Here is a 23,007-nt window from a genome sequence, read left to right as displayed (position 1 = left end):
GGGTGTCTCCAAGAAACAGATAAAAAAAATAGGCAAGAGCTCTTATTCTCAACCTTTTGTTTGTTCAACAGTTCCTTTTTCCTATTGGAATTGCTGGCAGAATCGCTGCTCACAGCACAATAGCTGTTTGTGTGTGTGTGTGCGGGTGTGAGATCTTAACCGTGTGTTTTACCTCAAAGACCCATGTGTTTGCCCCAGCTCCTGCTCCCCTTAGAGCCGTAAGAATATCAGGCATCACCAGAAGTAACTCTGCGGTCGGCTTGATTGACGCGAGAGGCCTCACCACCAGCCATTCAAGGCACATTCTTACAGGGATCTCATATCGCCAGGGGTTGGCCCGGGCACTCCTCCTGCCTTCCAAGGAAAATAAGCGGCGTGACATCAGGGCTTTGTTTCAACGGCGAGGCCCCTTCTGTTTGTGTTTAATATCGCTCCGAGAGAAGTGGAAAGAGGGCCAGCCAATTTCTCCGGCCCCGACCGCTGAGCCTGGTGCTTCGGCGGTGAAGCGACGGTGGTCTTGTGTGTCTGCAGCGCAGCACTCCCCATCCCTCGCTTTCGTTTTCTCTGTTGCACTCTCTTTGCTGTTGGATCTCCAGTCCCAGGAGGCCTTGCAGTTTTGACTACAGGGAAATCAGATCTCACAACACTGGGGGCCTTTTAGGCGGAGGGGCCAGAGAGAGTAAAAACAGAGACAGAAAGAACCAGAGATGGAAACGGAGATGGGGGAGAAGATGTGAAGAATGATTTTGGAACAGAACTGAGGCACGGGAGAAAGAGGAAGAGAGTCAGGGGGAGATCAAAAGAGGAGAGGACAAAAGAAAGACAGAAATGTAGAAGGAGGGAGAGAGTATAGATGAGGTGAGAGAATGAAAAATGCTAGGAAAGTAGGAAAGCAGAAAAGAGGAGGGAGTCTGAAGCGAAGGCCAGCCACGTCTGGGTGGTTTTCCTGAGGACAGGCTCTTTGATTCTCCAGTACTCACACTCCAATGCATTTAGACAGGGGTTGACAGTGGTTTCAGGCAGCGGTTTGTCTGGCCAGCTAGCTTTGATTTAGAAGACCCTGGACTGTGGGCCGAGTATTTGACTCTTTGATTTTTGTTAAGTACCTTGGATGGAAAATCGGTAGGCCTACAGTTTTTTTGCTACATTTAATGTTCTCGTCTCAACCCTGATGGCTGTTGGCTTATACTTTCCATGTCATTTAATTTAGGTTTTTTATTACTTCTATGCTCTTTTCAAGTGTTTCAACTGACTCACGTGCCCAAGATATAATTGTAATTTGACTATCACTTAAAATGGTTGCACATATTGTCTTTGTTTTGAATAAAGAAGAAACTCCATTGTCTAAGTTGTTTATAGGACCAAGCATTTGTGTCAAGATTATTCTTTTGTATTTTGAAACACAAGTATTGTTTGCAGTCTAAATTTGATTCGGCTTTTACCATTTAAAATTACTGCTTTGCTCAAAAGCCAAACTTAAAAAAATTGCCAGGATAACAATAAAGATCAGTGTGGCTTTTTCCTTTGTGGCTCACATTTTTATTTGATAAATCAAGCAAACCAGTTGTTTATTGTTAGTGATACTCAGCCAGGTATTGTTTGTAATTCTTATTTCATCACTCATTGTTCACACATATTTGTGCAGACCTGAGTCATAGATTTTGTCAATAGTGAGCATTAAACTTAAATAAGATACAAGTAAGTATTCAGGAGCTTCTTTAGCTATTATCTGGATTTATTTCTTGGATGTAAATGGATGTACAAGCTGCTCCCAGCATCTGTTGAAAGAATAACTGTCAGAGATGGATTGTAGATCATTTAAAATGAAAATGTTTTGCTGGAATGCCACTCTGATAAATACTCGCCCCCTCAAACAAATCTTCCATTTGTGTGGGACAATCCTGTCAAATTCAGATCGAGGTGTGTGTATGTGAGCACGCAGATCTGTTTCCATAGGAGTTTTCTGTGTGTTTGGCTCAGACACACACCCATAGAAGAAGAGAGGAGAGAGAATGAAAGAGGAAAGCCACTGACTAGCTGCTGGCGAGCAATCTTAATAGCCTGTCGGTTTTGCTGGTTTCTTCCCTTTTTGCAGCAGCTGTATGCAGCCCAGCTGGCAAGCATGCAGATCTCACAAGGAGCCAAGATGACTCCCCTCCCACAAGCTCCCAACTCCTCCGGTCCCCTCTCCCCCTCTGCACTGAAGAGTGAGAGGCGAGCGTCCAGTCCCATCACTCAGATTAAGGTAAGCCCATTATTGTAAATGATTTTGAAGAATGGTTCATGTGTAGTAACAGAATTGTTTAAAGTGTCCAAGTTATGCTTTTCAGGGTTTCCCCTTTCCTTTAGTGTGTCACAGGTATTTCTGTAATAAGTTACAATGGTTAAGTTGGCACCATAGTGTGTCCTTCTCTCCCAAAGAAACCTTGTTTACATTCCTGACTTTTTTTCATCAAGTGTCAATAGCACCAAGTTAACATCACTTAACCTACCCACGTGACAGGTAGATTGAACTGACGCCATCGTAACCATGGTTACAGCTGTGTTTACAGCTGTGACCATGGTTACAGCTGTAAAAACAGCATACAGTGCATATTGACAGCATGTAAACCTGTTCAGGTAGATCCCCTGTAAACAGCCAAAGTATGTGATTGACATATGTATGGAGGATATGCAAAAGCAAGGTGGACACAGTTTTGCATTTCAGGTGATGGGTTTATGTTCTGATGAGATTTAAGATAACAGCACATGGAGAAACTCTGACCACAATGAAGAAAACGAAAAAATCACTCAAAGATGACAATGTAAAAATGTAAAATCGAGAGGTTGGACATTTTGTCTTTGAAACATCAATCTGTTCACGGCCCTGCACTCCTCACCGTTCATTAAAGAACTGCTTATTTAAAAGTCACACACTGATACACACACACACACACATGCAAATACACAAACTGACACTGGCGCTGGCTGCTGTTTGGCAGGAGCCCAGATCCCCTCACTGAGAGCACACGCCTCGCCTTTGCTCGACGATGAGGCAGTAATGGAAGCCATATGTGTGCATGGGGCACAGCTGCAACCGGCGTCACAATAGACCGGCGTCAGAGCTCACCACACTCAAACAGTAGTGCTGTGCCCTCCAATCTACCCCCAACCCCCCCTCCACACATATGGTTAGCCCCCCCCACCCCCAATTCTGCATGCCACCCGCAGCCTAAGCCCTCTTCCCTCCTTCTACCAAGCCCGTCCTGAACTCCTCAACACCTCCCTCAGCACAAACCAGCTCCACGTTCAGTGAGCGTTTGCCGTCAGCGGAGGAGCCCCAGACAGGCTGTGTTGATGTGCAGGAGTAAACTTCTTTTCAAGGTTTCCTTACATGAATCAGTGTGGTCATGAACCTTTGATTAGAAATACTGTAGAGGTCTCGCAGAAACAAAGGTGCCATTGTTAAGAGGAGAAGGTAGGTTACAGGTTTTTTTTTCTCCTGTCAAGTTCACAGAAGTAAAGCTGTGTAATTCATTTGTCGAAGGGCAGAAACCCGATAGGGATGACTGATCACTAAAGTACTGACAGCTCTTCATATTTTGGACAATAATTAAATCCAGGGGTTGTGGTCAACTTGAATCCAGTCAGTTCAAATTGCACTTGTAACACATTTTCACAGCAGACACATAGTGTTGTGAAAATATAACTTTATACACAATATCTGCATCACAACGGATACGATGAAAACCTTTAAAGAAAGTAGTCACAGTTGTTGCTGCAACGCTACATTTCTTGGCACGTCACTATCACTGCATGACAGTCGCTGGAGGAGCATGAAACTCTTTATACGACTGTGTATCATTCACAGACGGATACAACGCTCATGTATGTACGACTCTTGAAACCATAACGCCACCAGTGGCCAAATCCACAGGGTATAGTTCTGAGTGACTCTGAATCGTAAACATCGCAACGTAATTAATGCCAGACCCGAAAAATGCATTGAGTGATTGAAAAGGCTTATTTCACTACCTCTTTCTTGGGGGGGGGGGGGTTAACCCGCTAAAAAAGGGCGATTGACTCCTTTCCCATTGCCATTAAAGGAGTTTTTTTCCCTGGTGAGTCATGTTCAAATTTTCATCACTTTACCGATCAGAGCCGGAACTAATAAAAACCAGTGTCTTCTGCAGAATCATTGAACCAGAGACTGAATGACAATTGTATCAGTTCCCATTGCAGACAAAAGCCGGATGTTTGTGGGTGTTGATTGGTTTTTTGAGCAGTGGAAAAAGAGCTTTCCACTTAGATATTAAAGACTGTTGCATCTGTTCCACTAATAGGAGGAAGGATCCACGCAGCCATTGAACCTCTCAGCCAGACCTAAGACAGCTGAGGGTCTTCGCTCCTCAACGTCCCCAACACAAGGTCTGTTCTGTGGAAACAAGAACAGCCCCACAGGCATGGGCAAGGGCCGCATCCCCAGTCCTACCCCCATCATGGGCAGGAACTCTCTTGGTAAGTAACATCCACGTATGTGCACTTTAACACCAGTGATTCCTTTACCAATAGGGTGGACAGCATGGCCAAGAGGAGGTACAACAGCACAGGCTTCACTGACTTGTTCAATAGGAATCACAGGGCATTGACGATGCTTTGCCAGCCAAGACATAAATCTTTGGGGAAACACTGGACACATACATAATGTCTCACACACAAACACACACTCCTACTCTTTCCTACATCAGCGTATTGTTTCGCATCTGTACTGTACATTCGGAGTAAATACGTCCTCGCTCCAGTGTAAAACGTGATCTTCCCCCTCAACCGGAAAAACAAAACCATCAGCCACCCAAACACCTCCCTCCTCCCCGCCACACACAGACAAACCAAGCAGCGCTGCATGCGGCTGATAGGCTGCAGACACCTCAGCTTCATGGGCAGACCTGTGTGTGAGTGTTTGTGTGTGTGTGTGTGTGTTTGCGTTTTACAGGAGTCCAAAGCCCTGTATTTAGCCCCAATGAAAACCCCAGCAGCGGAAGCAGTGAAACCCAGCACACGTTATTTGGTTTTTTAAGAGCTTCCTCACATCATTGTCTGCCTGCGCTAGACCTTTTATGCCCCTACCTCTGCTATCTGTTATTAAGGCCAATCTAAACCCTCTCATTATATCCCTCCAGAAAACAATTTCACCAGCTCCTCTGGAGTGGCTTTGAGGACGCGTCGCTTGTGTTCCCTGCAAAGTTATTTTTTGCCCATTTTAACGGCCACCCAAGCATGCAGTGCTTCCTACTTGTGTGCTAATTAAACGAGGAGGGCAACGGAAACTTTGCATCCTTTTATTTCTTCTCTTTTTTTTCTTCTTCAAATGTGCACCAGCTTAAAAAACAAATGCGAAACAATTAAACAAAGGGAGGAGATTCTGTCGTGTTTACTGGAAAACAACTTTAGCAACATTTGTGTCTGATAAGATATTTTCATCAATTTCTTTTAGATGTTAAAATTTAAATTATAACAGGAAATGTGCATTACTATGATGTATTTTTTGGTTTTCTTTGTTTTTAAAGATTGTGTAACATATATTAAGGGTCACAAAATCACAGACAAGCACACAACTGGGTTTAAACAAAAAAAAAAACTGGTTTATTGATGCTGATAAATAAAATAAAAAGATGCTGGAGAATGAAAACATAATTCAAATACCAATCTATTTTATCATTGTGCCTTATAGTGTAAAATCTTAGGAACAATATTCTGATACCTGTTTTCAAAACTGCATATATATTCATAAAGAAGTTTTTAAGCTCAGTGGAAAGGGGGCTATACATTGTGAAGAGTTTCCTTCCAGGACATGAAAAAGTTTGGTTATGTCACATACGAGATCTCCCAATTTGTTCGGGGCTCCTCAGAAAAAACAAGTTATGACCCATCAGAATACCGCAACATTTGAGTCAGAATACGATGACAGTTGAAAAGTTTTTGCTTCTGCTGCCAGGCTATCGTCAGTCAAACCTGACAAAACCACTTATTCTGACTTTACTGTCATGCCAGACGAACTGACACTCAGTTTCCCCTCTCTCCTATCCTGTCCTGCCCTACCAAAGACATCCTGTCCAGCCTGAACCCCACAGCGCTGTTTGGGGACCAGGACGCAGTGATGAAGGCCATCCAAGAGGCGAGGAACATGAGGGAGCAGATCCAGCGCGAGCAGCTCCACCAGCAGCAGCAGCATGCAGGACATCAGAGTCTGGAGGCCAAACTGTCCGCCCTCAGCGGCATGACCCTCAACAACGGCAACAAGGTTAGTGGCACAGACAGCCAGGTCACATGTGACAACATAAGAGGACAAACTGATAAGATCTATAAGAATCACACAGTTTCAATGCAGTGTGTATTTCCTCATCCTTTTTAAGTATCTCAAGAATTCACAAACTTCAATCTGTAAATTTGTGAAAAAAAGGCAAACCAACCAGGAGTAATCTGCCACATTAGGAGGGATTGGTGAGACCTTTAACAACAATAATACAGCCCATCATTTGGAAAAGAGATTTTATACCTCGACTTAATTGGGGCGCTGCTTCACAAAATCCATCTATTTCACATTTTATATGGTAAATGTCTTCCTCTAACTGTTGGAAAAGGATGAGTTGCAAAATTTGCAGCGCAAGGGGAAAAGCTACAGGCTTATTGTTCTTGCCCATTTTTGTGAAATTTGTAATAGAAAAAAAATAAAATAGAATAAAATAGAACTATACAGGACGTATAAATAAATAGTGACACAAAAAGTACAGCAGTGCACAGAAATCAGGGCAGTAGGTACATCCACTAGTGATGTGCTTGAGCTATAGTGTAAACCATCTTTGCATTATGAGATAAAATTCCAAAATGCTATTTTACATATTAGCATCTCTAATAACGATTAAGAACTGTCAATGTCATACTTTCCGAGATAGGGCTTCCATCAGGGCTTTTATTTATTTTAAAGTAAGACACATCTCCGACGCAGAAAATTCAACAGTTATACAACAACAAAAAATAAGTTATATTCAACTTCAGCCAAATTTAACACTTAGGTTAAACATTCAAAAAGACTATACTATTTGGAAGTACACTCTTACATTCTACTTATTATTGCACTGATTATGGCCTTTACTAGTAAACAAGTAAACAAGTATTTTTACAATGTGGTATCACAACTTCTCCTTCAGTAAAACATGTGGACACTTCATCAGAGCATGCAGACTAATGTGGTGAGGAGAGAAGGGTGGGGGTTAGCATTTTTATTCATACATGGCATAAAGATCCATGTAATATCACACACACACACACACACACACACACACACACACACACACACACACACACACACACACACACACACACACCTCAGTACGTAGATCTCCTTGCTCCTTCGTGCGTCACATTTTGTCCAGTATTTCATTTGCTGGCTCCTCAAGGTTTCTTCTCAGCTCCTACACAAATCTTAAGAATATTCATGGATGAGATTTGGTGTCGTTTGGCTCGAGCTGCAGTTTTTTCGAAAACTTCTCTTTTCTCCTCTCATCTCTGTGGCCACCCAGAAGCTAACTGCTTTGAAGAGGGAGCAGCTGGGCCAATGACAAGTGATGGTTTTGGCGTGTGAGCATGTTTGTGTGTCTGCCTTCACTGAGACCGAGTGGGTGTTTTTTCGGAGGGGAGATGGTGTTAGCTTCAGAGTGTGTGTGTGTGTGTTTGCGTGTGTGTGCACGTGTATAATAGAGTCCGGCTCTCTTCTCTTGTCCTGGAAGGGGGGATCCCGGCCTCAGGGTTTTAGTCCAATTAATGGGCCTTTCTTAGGGAAAGGACCTCTCCCCTCCACATTCACCTCGTCATCCCCAGCCCATCTCCCCCTTGGGCTGAAGGAGACAGGGCCTTTGTACCAGGATCTTATATCCAGAGGGAAATCCATATTCCAAAACATCTTCAATCAGTCTGATCGGCCAATCACACATTCGAAGGATCAGAATTTCAGTAAAACGGGGAACATGATTAGACGGGCTTTCCTGCCCAATTGATCCCACGTTACTTGCGAGGCTGAGGAGACGGAGGAGGAGAGGAACTCATGAATATTTTAGGGGTGGAGTCTTTGAACCCACCAACCCCAAGTAGGTCATGACTGGTGCACTCCAAGGATAGGCTGTTTTTGAATTTTTTGGGACTTGTTTGCATCTTCAGGAGGAAAACATCCACAAATATGGGAAAATATATATCTCTGCTGCACTTATCCTCAGTCCCAAGTTGATGTTTTTACAAGTCATACTGAGAAGCTCATAAATATAAATTATACAACTGCCTATACTAATAATTTGTTGATTAAAATTTAATGTGACTTGTCTGCTGCAGGTCCGGCAAAAAAATCAGAGCAATGTTTCCAAACAAGTTTGTGCTTAAAAGAGCTTTTTTACAAAAAGTGGATTCTGAAATGATCACAGATTAAGGTGAGTGTATTGCAGGGAGAGCCCGACACTCTTCTCAAGCTCTATACTTTCCAACTATAGGAACAAAACCAAAGCAATGCAGTAATTTGGTTTATAGCTCCATGTCTCCTAATAAAAAGCTCATTTGGAAAGTCTCAAAGTAATTGTTTCCGGTTCGAAGATGACAGCAGGCCTCGGTGTTTGTTGTCAGTTTGTTATTCGTTCCCTAACAACAGCAGCTCAAAGACTCTTTCTTTTAGCTTTAAATACATAAATTTGTTTTTGGGATGGAGAAGGGTTTTTTTTTTTGCACGTGTGTCTCTTTTTTTCTGAAGCTCTCAAAGGCTTTGCTCTGTCTTAAACAATTCATGGATGGAACTTGCTGGATACTGTGAGTGTGACTCACCCGTTCCACCTCGGGAGGCAGCGAGACCGGCGCTTTCTCTTTACCTTGGATTTCGGTGTTGTTTTCTGCTCATTGCATATATTTGTTACTCACATCTTCCCCTTTGAAACTTTAAAGCTGTGCCCAGGTCTTCTAGTTGTACTAACACAGCGTATTCAGATTCTTTGGAATGAGACAACTGCTGTAAACAGTATCTTTGAGAACATTGGGCTATTTATTGCCTGCGCTGATCTGACTCAAAGAGAGTCGTCGCTGTGTCGTGTGTGTATGTGTTTATTTCGCTTTCTGTTTGTGTATTTTTGTCCCACAGCATTCATTTCAGGCATAGACGACATAGACATTTCTCTGAGAGCTGAAACAGAACCCGGACTCCCTTGTGTGTGTGTGTGTGTGTGTGTGTGTGTGTGTGTGTGTGTGTGTGTGTGTGTGTGTGTGTGTGTGTGTGTGTGTGTGTGTGTGTGTGTGTGTGTGTGTGTGTGTGTGTGTGTGTGTGTGTGTGTGTGTGTGTGTGTGTGTGTGCGTGCGTGCGTGCGTGTGTGTACTGGCTCTGTACTGGCCTTGGCCATGTTAATGTCATTATAGCCGGTGTACACACAAAAGACCTGGCCAGTTAGTGGCATTGTTGAGTATCACCTTACGCTTACGTTGCTTCCAGCTGGCCTGCGGCTGCCAAAGCTCACTGAAATAGCCACTGTGTATAACTGTGTGGGTGTGTGCATGTATGTTTTTGTCTGTTTGCCTTCATGTGTGTGTGCAAAAGGCCGAGGACTTTTTTTCTGAACACCCACAAAACACTCCCGAAGACCACTTGAAGGAAAACATTAAGTTTTGGAGAGGTTGGCACAAAATTCACTTTTCATGTCTGGAATAAAAACTCCAAAATGTGCCATGTGTCCCCGGTAAATTCTTTATAATAGAATAGAGTCCAGCTCAGATTATAGTGTGATAGTGTAGGGCTATGCATTACAATGGAAATACACTGCTTTGAATAAGGAGGGACTACTATTCCTGTTTCCGTGAGCTGAACATTGGGGGTTATGGCAGACGGAGCTTAGGTAAATCTACAGGCCACATAACAAGGTTTTTTGTTTTGCTTTTTCCACAATGGTCCTGCACACAATCACTAGTACAGTATGATGAGGACACACACATTGTTCTCATAACTTTAGTCGACCAAAGAATTGATCTGCAAAACTGTAATCAGCTGCACAGAGATGAGGCTGAAGTTTGGACAGGTTGAAATGTGAAACGTGAAATTTAAAAAATAAAACAGACAACATAAAATTGTATCACTAAACCTGACATGTTTCATCCTTCTTTAAGTATGTATTTGTTTTTATATAATTCACTTATTTATTCATCAATTAACTTTTAAGTTACTTTCAATAAGTTTACAATCAGGAAGATTGTCTTCTTAACCTTTGTATTCTTAAGTTTTGAACTTTGCCAGATCTCTCAAATTTTGATCATCTTTATTTTATTTTGTCCCGTGTCTTTTGTCTGTATCCTGTTAAATGAAGTCGGTCAGCACGCTTGCAGTTTCTGTTGGTGTAGCGGAAGACGTCTGGAAGGAGGAGGGGAGGGAGGAAATGGTTGTATAGACGTTTATATTGGCTGCGCAGGCGAGTTTGGTCTTTGTAGGAAGCGAGCTTGTGAACCCGACAGCTCAGACGGTTCCAAGTCTTGATTAAAGGTCGACGTAATGTTGCTGTATTTGAGGGCTGAATGATATATGTACACTACAAAGCTGAGTCTGGCACCTGCAAATAGACTGTTGAGTGTCTACTTCTTGTGGGATTGGAGCCTCAAAGGGTGGAGGGTTGGTGTTGGGGTGTTAAGGGCTATGAAGAAGAGGAATGGTGAAAAGTAGATGGAGGGGAGAAAAAAAAACAAAAAAAAACTGCCGGGGCTGACTGACAGCTCTATCGACACACAGCGAAGTCTGGAGAAGGAAATAGAGAAAGAAAGATGAAGAAAATGAGAGGAGAGAGGGAAAGCTGGGAGCAGGGAGGGGGGTACAGACAAGGTTGCCAAACTTGATTGGTCCGGGAGGAGACAGTAAACGGTTGCGGGTCAGTTGGAGGCAGGCCGTGCTGGCGGTAGGCGAGTTGTAACTGTGGTAATGAGCTCAATACGTTGTGGATTAAAAAAATACAGTGAAGTTTAGAGTGTCGCCCTAGCAACAGTAGAGAAGCAAATGCCAAAGCGAGGAGAGACCAGGCGGAACAAAAAGAGTCGAGTGTCTCTTAAATTTAGAAATATACATTCAGCAGCAATATTAAGCTCCGGACCCAGTGAAAGGAATAGTGTGTTTAAAAATACTCGAGCAGCGCAGATGTGATTTGTTTCTGCAGTACTTGTTTGTACTGATTAAAGGGAATGCTCCTCTTTACTTCTGTTTTTTAATTTAACTTGATGTTTTTTAATTTATCTTCTCCTTGGTTTTCATTCATCTCTGCTCATGCTCGTGTCCCTCATTGTGTTTAATTAATTATGTCCTTGGTTAGTCAGCTTCCAAGTTAAGTGCTCGCTAATTCAGACCTGGCTTAAATAATAATAGAATATCAAACGTGCCGTGGGTGAGTTTGACTGTGCCAAAGCCAAAGTGGTGCCAGGCGAAAGTTTCCCCTGTAAGCAGTGTTAAAGAAGTGGAGCCTTATTCAATAGTGCAGACAATACAAATGGAGTTTAAAAAGCTGCTCTGTAATGTTGGTCCAAAAGGCAACTGTCCAGTATCAGACCAGCAGGCAACATGAGCCAGACCTTTTCCCATTTTGCCTTAACAAAGCAAAGACAGATCCTTATTGCATATGCCACCAGGACTTTCAAGTAGACCAAAGTCGACCCACCGCAGAGAATATTTGCAAATTGTGACCCAGGTCTGCTGTTAATCTGCAGTTTGGATCGGTCCACCTCCAATGAAGCTGTCCTGGTTCATTTTTCCAAAGTCCTGACTTTATACTCTGCATTGGTTTTCCGTCGGCCTCCTCCCATTCACCAGCAACCGTCTCAAAACTTATTATAGGTTTGAAAAGGATGTTTTGTGGTGCGACGGAGATTCTATGCACAATTTGGTCATTTTGGTTAACATCATTTTTTAAGCTAAATTAATTCATAATCTAATTTAACGGAGAGAACCAAAGCTAGACTCACTTCCAGAAGTCAGACAGCATCATCATGAGGGGACATCTCTTTCCACAAGCTATTGTTTAGCACTACAAGCGTTTAAAGGACTTCTCATTCGACTCCGAACCCTATTCTTGTCTCTGGACTATAGTTTTCCATTCCACTCCTCTTTCTTTTTTTCTTTTGCTCCGCTCTCTCCATCTCATTCTGTCATTCCCTCTTTCTCTCGTTTCTTTAGTCCTTTGTTAGGCGGTTGCTTCCTGCGGTGAGCATGGCACTGCCCAGGCACATGTTCTGTGGTGGGCCTGATTACAGCCCTGCCGTAGTGCTGACATTGGCCCGCGCCGACTCCTCATCTATAAACACAGACACACACGCGCGCACACACACACTCACATACACACCAGCGCTTAAGTTCCACCAACCCTGCCAGCGGCTACCGTGGCATGACTTCATCCGGCAACCATTCCTTGCGTCAAACAAAATGCCTCTGTCACCAGAAAAAGGAGGAGAGCTGAGGGGGAGGGAGGGAGGGGGGGGGGGGGGGGGGGGGGGGGGGGCAGAGGAGAAGACGGGGGGAGAGGAGAGCAGAGGAGGAGCGTGGATGTGCGGTGGCTGTGCGGAGGGTTCGATGTTTTCCACCACAGTTTGGGAGTGTGGTGGGGTAATTTTAGCTGGAAGGCCCTGAGGCAGGCTGCTGGTAGAAGTTATTTGTCTCTGAAGCGAAGTGGCAGGCAAGAAGACAGAGACACAGGGAGGTTCGGGAAGACGCTGATGATTAGCACAGCTTTGAAGCAGCTATGACTTTTCTATTAGCTAATGGCATAACCAACATCATTACTCATTTAGCTCAGATACAGTAACAAAAAATGTCCTCCATGCCAATTCAAACCAGCGATTAGTTATATTGTCATCGCGTTTAAAGTAGTCCGGGGTCACCCAGATGAACAGATGCCAGACATGTTGATCCAGACACTAAATATTAAGAAACTGATTGAAAATGAAAACTTCATAAAAATGTATTTCTGGGGGACATTTATCAAGCACTCGTTTCAGATTCTCAGCTTGCTTGTGCTAACCCCTGGAACCTCTTCTTGATTTGCAGGAGCGGCTGCACTATGAGACGCTGAGCCAGCACCTGGGGAAGCTCGGAGAGGATGCTGGGAAGATGGTCCACCGGGTCATCGACCTGACGAGACCAGAAGATCTGGATGGTGAGCCCTTCTGCTGCCCATCTGTGTTTTTATTGCCCTTCCCTTTTATCCTCATCAGGGTTTTTTTTTTTTTTGTGGACATTTCTCTGTCTCTTGCATTTTTGTTCCTTACAATCTCGGTAATTTAGAATTATAAAAAGCAGGACAGATAATGGAAGCCTAGAGGGAAACGAGTTGCTGGAGTATTGAGGAGCCTAGTTAGAAGCAGTCGCATCCTGTTCAGACTAAATTAATACCAGTGACCCTTAACTCAGTGGGCCCCTTAGAGAAGAGGCCCTACTTCTAGTGACTTTGTATCATGGAGCTTCGATGACGACGAAGAGCCAGAACATACAGGTATTTAGCAAGTACAAATATTTATTGTGCTCCTCAGGATGCTAGGAGGGACAGGAAGGTGAAGGACACCCTCCACAGCTAAACAGAGTGCTCAATGTCAACATTTTACGCTCTTGACATTTTTTTTTTACACTGTTATTATTCCTTCGAGTACACAAGAGGCTGAATTCTCCTCCTTTTCTCCACAGCTAGTGTTTGTGACACAAGATCCCACCCGGTACAAATATGCAAACAAAAGCAGGTGAAGACAGGCGAGTCTGTAATGGTCAAGAGAGTTTAGTGCAAATAAGAACTATGTCACTATGTCTTTCACTGAAAGTGGTGTGAGGACACTGACTGTTTCCCTCCACCCATCTGTTTCTCATAAAGCACCACTGTTTACAGGGTTGAGGAGTGCTCATCGTGGTTTAGTTTAGAGTCAGACAAGTAAATATGGGAGCATAGGCATTGAGATACCGTCTGTTTGTGCAAACATGTTGAGGGCATCCCGACAAGACCCCCATCAGACTTTTATTATACATCCTCCTGCAAGGAGGCAGAAAGGGGCCTCAGGAGGGAAGAGACAAACAGGAAGAGCTCATCCTTATCACTGCTGCATTGAACATTTAAAGTGTGAAAGTATGTGACGATGACAAACATGTAGAAAATGACATTTCTTTGTGTCCCACAGGGAATAATGTCACAGAGGCCCGAGTATTCAGGGAGGCGCGAGGCAGGAACACCGCCGAGCCCCACATCAAGAGGCCCATGAACGCCTTCATGGTTTGGGCCAAAGACGAGAGGAGGAAGATCCTGCAGACTTTCCCCGACATGCACAACTCTAACATCAGCAAGATCCTCGGTGAGATTTTATATCTTTATAAGAAAGAGCATCATCAGGAAATTTCTCTGCGGCGTTTCCCACAGAATTATTTCAACCTATGGTGGTACGGGGGGTGCACGTGCACACGCACAAATGACGCTCTCACACGCAACAGATTCTGGGTGATAGGTTCACAGACCAAAGAGTGAAAGACAAGTTATCACGTGACAGAGACATGTACGTGAACAACTGCAGCTGAAACTTTGAGCTGGATACACACACACCTTTTAAGATGATAGTGCAACAGAACACACAGCAAATAGGAAGGCACACAGCTTAACAATGTAGCAGCAGTGCAAAGCAGCAAGCTAGAGATCTGTTATGTTATAATGAGAAGTGTCAAAATTGTTTTGGTTCATTATGAAACTGTGGCAGGACAAATTAGAACATGGTGGGCTGCCACAGTCTAGATAATTAATGGGAAACACTGCTGTGACATGGGATAGGGGATTAGCCCTGGTGGAGGTTTGTGCTCTCAGAGCTTCTAACTCATTTGTACATGGGGTAAAGTAATTGTGCTTTGAGCTTAAAGTGTTCCTTTTGGTTATTAAAGTAATTAAATCTGTAATTTAGTTGTTTTTTACTTACAAGAAGAACAAGGGGACAAAATCAACACCCCATTCGTATTATCCTCCCCTGTGTGCTCCAACATTTTGCCACTTGATGCATTTTCTGAGCTGCTCCAATGGGAGTGGAGCTGAAGCATTTTTTATTAACATCCAAGATGGCGGCCTGATGTGGAGAGGTCTGTCGAATCCACCATCAAGAGAGACCCATTTGCAAATGTGAATGAATGATGCCAGACAAATTGAAACACTTTTTGGATAAAAACAAGAAACAATGTTGTCACACGCTGCACACCTCACAGATGCACTCTCACAAACACTTAATGAACAAAAATCGTTGGGCCACAGAAGTGCTTTTGCATCCTTCCATTATCTTGTTCAATGACAGTGCTTCTGGCCGCTGACGTCCCCTCGAATCTGTGAATTTCTTTCAAGGTCGGCCTCTCTGCTCATTAGCTCACTCTGCCACTATTTTCTACAGTTCACAGGGTTTTCTCACCAATATTCTGCGCACTATAAGAAGCACCAGTGTTTTTCGACCTGGAACACTCCGCACACAGAGCTCCACTGTGTCGGCCTGACTAGTGTGATGGATGCATTCAGTTAAAAAGCAGCCGTGTTGATACTAACCTCCTCGACACAGATAGCCATTCACACGGTGCGGAGCGTAACGTTTCTTCATGAAACGCTCCTAAGGCTTCCACTGTCCGGCGCAGGGCTCCAGTGAACTTGGGGGTGGCTGAATGTAAATGCTCCTCCTGAGCAACGTTAACAAAGTGCTTTTTCTTAGGTGGGTCTGTCGTACTGACTTACAGCTTCGAACGGGCTCTGATAAGGGAAGGTTTGTGTCGTGTTACAAAAAAAGCTTTTTCTAATTTATAGATATCCAAGGATATATCAGTGACAGGATTCAAATTCAAATGCGATATGTCAACTCCTTCGTTAGTGAAATGATTTGTTTAATAGCCGTGATTACAGTCAAATACGAACAAGGAGCTCCCGCTGGTATGAAACACTGATCATTTTCTAGATATTCATCAAGCGTCTGTGGCAACACTGGAACAAAAAGCTGAACTCAAAGTGCAAAATTGTGTACTTGAACATCGCTGCATGTGTGTGTGCACAATGTACGTCTTTCCAACATAATAACACAGCTGGATGTCCGGGAGTGGTTCGCTTAAAAAAAAACACCTCCCTGTTTCCTGTGTCAGAAAAGTACAAGAGCAGTTTTTGATAAACCTTGATAAACAGAGGAGCGAGGCAGCGTGTATAATGACTTGCCGGAGTGCTTCGCAGATGTCCTGCATTCCTGCAGTAATGGCCCTGTCCACTTGTTCTGAAGGTGCTCTCACCAAGGAAAATAACAAGTACACAATGAATCATTCTTCTTAGGCGAAGAGGGAGCAGAGTGTAATCCACTCCTGACTTTAAACAGCCTCCTTGGTTTGAGAGTCTGTTCACATGATAATTTTCCACCTTAATAAACCAGGAGAAACGCTGGCTTTTGTGTCTCTACCAGGGCCTCTGTTGAATGATTGAAGTAATGTGCAGCTGAAATGACAGTGTGTTAGTACTGCCGGATCACTGTTTCAGGGGCCATTTCATCTATTTCACCGCAAACTCACATTCACAGAAACTGTTTACAAAAGCTTGTCAAAACCTTTTTCAACACTCAAAACTCAAAGTCAACTTTTCTGTCAATTCTGCCATATGGACAGGGCATGGATAGGGTTGAAATGTCATTTCTCCTTGAAACCCAGTGTAAACATTTTAGCAGACATATAAGTACACAACATATGTGTAACGCAATTTATAAGTACACAACTATTATTGCACAGGGTAGATATGAACTGCAGTGTATCATTTAAGAGCAAACCGGAATACTATAAAATCGATTAAGCAGTGCAATACTTAATGACTAATATGCAGTTAATATACAGATCATATTGTTTTTGTTAATGTGCATAAAGTGTATTTCTTAACACACAGATATAGCATGTTTTAACAGCATAGCTATTCAAAGTAAAACAACACCAGAGACTAAATGAACATTTCAATCCCTTGCTCCAGGCTCTCGCTGGAAATCCATGACCAACCAGGAGAAACAGCCGTACTATGAGGAGCAGGCCCGTCTGAGCAAGATCCACTTGGAGAAATACCCCAACTACAAGTACAAGCCGCGGCCCAAGAGGACCTGCATCATCGACGGCAAGAAGCTGCGCATCGGAGAGTACAAACAGATGATGAGGTCACGACGTCAGGAGATGAGGCAGTTCTTTGTGGGGTGAGTAGCAGTGGGAGACGCTGTCCCTGAACATCAGGTAGCTTTTTATATAAGTGCTCACACTAGTTTGACAAGAAGCTGCAGTTTTTTTCCCCCTTTGTGTGGTTTTAAAATTGAATTTTAAACAAGGCTAATTTACATGGTTGGGACCTTCAAATGGCAGCGGAGTGTAATAATTTCGGTTGTTTGATTTATATCCCAGAAATAAGAAGCCACTCATTGAGCATATTTCTTCACTCCTGGTGACTGACTTGCTGAGGATATATATAGAACCGAATTACAGCACAGTATCCTGTTAACAACTGAATTCTCTGTATTACATCAGTATTTTTTTTAATACAAGGTCTATTTTCTCAGACGTAGCTTGTCCAGCACACGTTGTCCATCACTGCAGTATATGCATAAGAAATTTGCCCATTTCACAGACCATTGTGCATTGACAGACACGAGCCTTGGATCACAGACTGGCTTTGTGTGTTGCTCAAGAAGACCATGGCTCTCTTACTGCACCTGTGACCTCTCAGTGCGGTCGTCTCTTTAATAAACAGACCTTCCTGTCAGCCTCCTTGGCCTGAATAGGGCTATTTCAGAAGAAAAAAAAAAGAAAGAATTGCTTCAGATAAAATATGAAGCACCAACATGTATTTAACAATGTATTTTCCATTTTTTTTTATTCTGAGATTTTGCTGGGTATTGCCCTGTTCCTTCAATTTTTGTTACTTATACATTTGTTGGAGGCTTGTGGACTGACTATCAGGGTTTATGGAGCCTTTATGAAAGGTTTTTCTCTGAGCCTCCTGTGGTTCTATCTGCAAAACCCTTTAAACGTTTTCTGAAGAGCTTTACATTTTTTCGAGTGTAGCGAGCGCGGCGAGGGGAATAACAGTGGCATTGTCTTAATGGGAACCAGCCATGGATGTGTTTAAAGCCATCACAGTGGCCTGTGTTTGAGATGGATTTACCAGAGGCCACGGCTTTGAATAGGAGCGATTTTTAATAGCTTGTCATTTATTAAATTAGGACAATGCCGGGCGCTTGCGGGCAGTGAAATTGGACACAGACAGACATAGTGGAATATGAAATGTAAGCAGATGTTTGAGAGGGAACAAGAGCGAGGCAGACGTCACAAGCTAAATGCCACATTTACTGTGTGTGGTCAAGTAAATGCAAGAAAAACTGGGCTTATGATTCTTTAGGCCTGGACATTCAATCAAAGTTAAATCACCCAGCGTCTAGGAGCCAGTACACAGCAAGGCTCTGGCGCATTCCATACAAGTAATCCAGTGTTGTTTTAATGTGCAAATGGGTCTGTCAGGCCGTGCGGCGGTAATTGTTTCGGGAGACAGAGGAGGGAGAAGTGTGAGGTGAGAAAAGTGACAGCAATCTTCCTGCTTTATGCGTCTCATTTGAGTAGCCAGAGGGCCTGTTTGAGTGATGTACGTTCACCCTCACTCCGTCCGTATCTTAACAGGTTATTTAGCTCCATGCTGCTGCGAGCCGGCAGAAAGAGCTCTGTGTCGGGACATGCCCGACCAGATGAGAAGCGTCGCTGTTAACTTAAGTGGCCTCAGAATTAATATTTTGTTGAAAGGGCTTTGCTCAAAGGTTAGAAAAAAGACTCGTGAATCACAGTCCGATCAGTCAGAAGCTGTCAGCCTTGTAGCACCATTAGCAACCGATCTGTTAAATGCTACTATGTCTCTGTATGCACCGAAATAATATAAACCTAAAAAAATCATTCCAATGTGTAACACACAAATGAATTGAATTTATTAAACCTAAATTTAGAAAATGCAATTGTTAAATTTGTTTGAAAGAACTTAATTGATTTGTGTGTAACCTATTATTTTGAGTGAAGTCATTTTTGTCCCCCCTTTTTGCAATGCTCACAGTATGACTGTGGAGATGGCAGTGTTGGTCAGTCAGTGCAAACTGACACATCTGTCAGATATCACATTGATTGACATGAAATTATATACAGAAATTCAAGTTCCCCTGAGGATGTGTATACTTTTTTTATTTATATTTTTTTATTTTTAATTAAATATAATTATTTTTGTCTAATACCTTCTTCTTTTTCTTACATCCTTCCTTTTCTCACTTCCCTTGTTTCCCAGGCCTCAGCCACAAATTCCTCTTGGCAACAGCCCAGGAGTGGTAGGACTTTACCCCGGTGCCATAACCATGGCGACGACAGCCACGCCATCCCCACACCTGACCTCAGACTGCTCCAGCAACTCAGCCAGCCCTGAACCGGCCATCCCCGTCATTCAGAGCACATACGTGGTAAAGTCCGAGCCAGTTGGAGGCAGCAATGGCGGCGGAGTCAGAGCCTTGGCTCTGCCCAGAGATCCCGCCAATGGAGACGAGGAGATGGACATGTACGAAGACTTTGATGATGAGCCGAAGTCAGACTATAGCAGTGACCGTGAGACGCGGGAGGTCATCAGTGCCAACTGAGTGTTCTCAGGGTGTGAGTTGTAAAAAGAGAAAAATTAAAAACTCCCGTTATACTCAGAAACACTTTTTAAGAAAACATAGTTTATTACAGAGACCTTCAGGCAAACATTTAGGACACGCTGCGTCATGCGCTGAGCGTGCCCAGACAGGACGCACACTCAGCGGACATGCTCAGAAAGTTATGGACAGTTTATTGATGGATGTCAAGTTGAAGAACAGGGCTGAAGAATGTGACCCGGAACACAAGCCGAAGAGACACTCAGACATCCAGCTGACGACGAACTTCAGTTTTCCTACACGCCGACAATCTTAACAGGAGTAAACAAGAGCTAGGAGAGCGAGAGTGAGAGAGAATGGGACACAGAACAAATGAACGACAAACACATTGCTGTGTGGTTTGTAAAGAGCATGCATGGATTTTGAAGCATCAGGAATTGGTCTTCAAACGCTATTTGGTCTTAAATGTTTAAGGAGTGAATTAGTTGTTATCATTATGTATTTACATTTTTGTGTTTTCTGTTGTTTTTTTTTTCCTTTTTGTTTTTGTTCAATAGACTTTTTTTCTGACAGGTCACTGCCTGTACAAACTCTGGACTGTCGGAACTTGAAATTTGAAAAGTTTAATATAAATCCTAGCTCTCGTAATCTTATAGTCTTACTTTTGTTTTCTTACATTTACAGTGCATCGACATCTTGTTTCTGACAAACTGCTTACATAACTGTTAGATCTTTTTTTTTTAAATATCCCAGCTCAGGTATGATGTGCCAGCTTGTGAATGTGTTTTTGTTTTGTTTTGTTTTGTTTGTTTTCATATAAAAAGAGTGGTAGGACTTCTTAGACTGTCAAGAAATATGGGGAGCAACATCCCTTATATATCTATTATTATTATTATTATTATTATTATTATTATTATTATTATTATTATTAGTACCCAGACATTGTACGGATTTAATTCAAATGTGCCAAACCTCCATTCACATTCACTCTGGATGTCGTAGTCTTAACTTCCAATGCTGCAAAAAAGTCTTATACAATCAGCTGTCTCTATCTGATGAGATGAGTTCCTGCTTGGTACCTGCTGGCTTCCCTCCTCAGGGAAGATTTGTTTTCATCGCACTGTCTCAGTCATTCACACACATGCACACATTTCGTGTCACTCAGTGGCAGACCCTCCGGCTTTTAGAAGAGTAGCATTGTATGAGTCTGTTCCTCTATTCCATTGTATTAGTGCTTTCAAGAACCACATTGCCCATAGTTCCTCGAGGCCAAACACTTACCACGATGTGCAACAAATGCAGCGCAGTATGGTGTACTGAAGCCCCACTTTGATCATATGTCAAGTCATGCTATGGTTTGATTTCTACCTTAATATACACTTAATATATAATAATAATTCAGTCTTAAAAGTGAACCTTCAGCATCATAACGAAGGGGAAGAAGCAGCCCCACGAAGAACATATACTGTAGGATAAGAGTTATTAACTGTGTTTTCAATCGGTACAAAGATGTGCATAATGTTAATATTTGTATTAGTTTGTTAATATTTTTTTAACGTCTTCTCTGCATCATGTGGGAAAGATACACCAAATAGTTTTTAAAAAAAATTATATAGTTGCAAATAAATGGTACTAATAGGTCTGTTATTTCGAAAAGGGTACCTTTTTCTACACCGCATGTATATTTTGAAGACAAATAAATTATTAAGAGAAGAATGGAGGAAAAAATGGTGCATCATTTTCTCTCAGTCGCAACCTTTGGTCGGATCACACAAGTTTTCCACAGTCTGGAGCGAGATGTTCCTCTCTCGTCGTGGCGAGGCCCAGTGGTCAGCACCACGCTGGGTTTGAACGGTTTTTTCCTCCATTTTACTCAGATGTCACATTCTTTCTCTAAAACGTCATTTTTTTCTTTCTTTTTCTTTTGTCTATTTTCACCACCCTCTCTGCAATTTGAACACGTTTCCATTTTGGACACCTGTGACCTCAGGTGGTTTCCGGGTGCTGTGTTCAGCTGCATTCTGACTCCATATAACTCTTTGTGACCATATTTGGCAATTTTTACATTGGTTTTTGCTCACGGGGAAAAGCTCTCATACATATAGATTTCAGTTAGTGTCATACACATCCTAAGCACTGGATATAAATAGTATGTTGTTTTTTTTTCTTTTTCTTTTCTTTCCAGTATTGACTAATGTGAAGTTGTTGTTTGATTTTCAACATGCTAAATTAGAACAGTCAAAAGTCTCTTTTGAGGAAGCCTCGTACATGCCAGGCACCAGTATAATGCCATTTTCTCTAGAAGCATTTCATTTATTTAAACAAACGTTGTTGCCTAAAGTGGTCCCATCACCTCTGATCTCTTTCAGGTAACCTCATGCTCTTGTCAGTTGTGACCAGCAGAAGCAGATGACGTCTTTTGGTCACACACACATTTTTATGTTTTTGTGATGAGTATTGTATTTGAAATTCAATTGTGCGTTTTAACATTTCATTGTATTTATTAGCCAGCTTTGGCTCTAAAAAGTGTCAGTACAAACTTGGTGAGAAAGACAATCAAAAAAATAATAATAAATAAATAAAAAGTTAAGGCGACATTTTCTTTACTAAAGTGCTTCTTTGACTTTTGTGCAACATTGAGAAATGAACATGTCATGAAACCGATTATTTGTGTGTGAAACACTTGTGTCTTTTGTGTGTGAAAGTGCCGTGCACACGTTTCAGGTAACTCTGCATGAATTCTTATTTCCATTACTCTAGATAATGCCCTCACTTTCCAAGGATCTAATAATTTCCAACACAAGGATTTCTGTTTTTAATATTGAGCTGTTCCATTTGGTCTTTATATTTTGGTGGCCCATTACCGTAAATGTGGCCTATTGTTCCATTGTGTGTGTGTGTGTGTGTGTGAGGTAACGCCACACATTCTGACTGTGCTGTGGTGTATACGCCATGGCGCCGGCACTCGCTGCAGCCAATCCCAGTATTTTCAGAGAGAGAAACAGAGAGCTCAGCCATATGCAGCCACATCATAAATCTAATTGTAATTCCCAAATCAACTGTAGCGTCACCCTGTGAGGGGCGCCTGCAAGTTTGTCACACACTCCTTTTATTTGGGAGGGGTGCTTAAAATCATATTTGTGCTGTTGCAACGTTAATCTCATTAAATAAGTCATCATAATTTACATTTCCTTTTCCCTTTCTGCAGGATGAACATTTAGCTGTTTGCAAGTTGACAGAATGTTTCTGTGTGTGCTTGGTTGTGTCCGCACATGCAAAGCTTTCAGCACCTTAAACTAGTTCACTGCAGGGCAGTAGTGC

The 23,007-nt window shown here is 42.6% G+C and overlaps 1 protein-coding gene across 13 annotated transcripts in view; it reads left to right on the top strand.

The window, feature by feature from the left end:
• The window catches only part of LOC117763653 (transcription factor SOX-6-like), a 106,358-nt gene extending 84,066 nt beyond the window's left edge, over window positions 1–22,292 (top strand). For 9 of the 13 annotated variants that reach the window (XM_034588979.1, XM_034588969.1, XM_034588966.1 and 6 more), the window contains 7 exons: window positions 2,096–2,245; window positions 4,323–4,497; window positions 6,084–6,280; window positions 13,070–13,181; window positions 14,188–14,358; window positions 17,016–17,229; window positions 19,347–22,292. In XM_034588979.1, the coding sequence (XP_034444870.1) occupies window positions 2,096–2,245; window positions 4,323–4,497; window positions 6,084–6,280; window positions 13,070–13,181; window positions 14,188–14,358; window positions 17,016–17,229; window positions 19,347–19,689 (1,362 nt within the window). In that variant the 3' untranslated portion in view covers window positions 19,690–22,292. The remainder of the gene's footprint in view (window positions 1–2,095; window positions 2,246–4,322; window positions 4,498–6,083; window positions 6,281–13,069; window positions 13,182–14,187; window positions 14,359–17,015; window positions 17,230–19,346) is intronic. The other 4 variants (XM_034588978.1, XM_034588970.1, XM_034588972.1 and 1 more) reach the window with 2 other exon arrangements.
• The last annotated feature ends 715 nt before the right edge of the window (window positions 22,293–23,007 follow it).

This window comes from Hippoglossus hippoglossus, chromosome 6 (genome assembly GCF_009819705.1).
Source record: "Hippoglossus hippoglossus isolate fHipHip1 chromosome 6, fHipHip1.pri, whole genome shotgun sequence".
NCBI classification, from domain to species: Eukaryota; Metazoa; Chordata; class Actinopteri; order Pleuronectiformes; family Pleuronectidae; genus Hippoglossus; species Hippoglossus hippoglossus.
The sequence above is the reverse complement of the archived record's forward strand: the minus strand, read 5'-3'. Positions and strand labels throughout refer to the sequence as shown.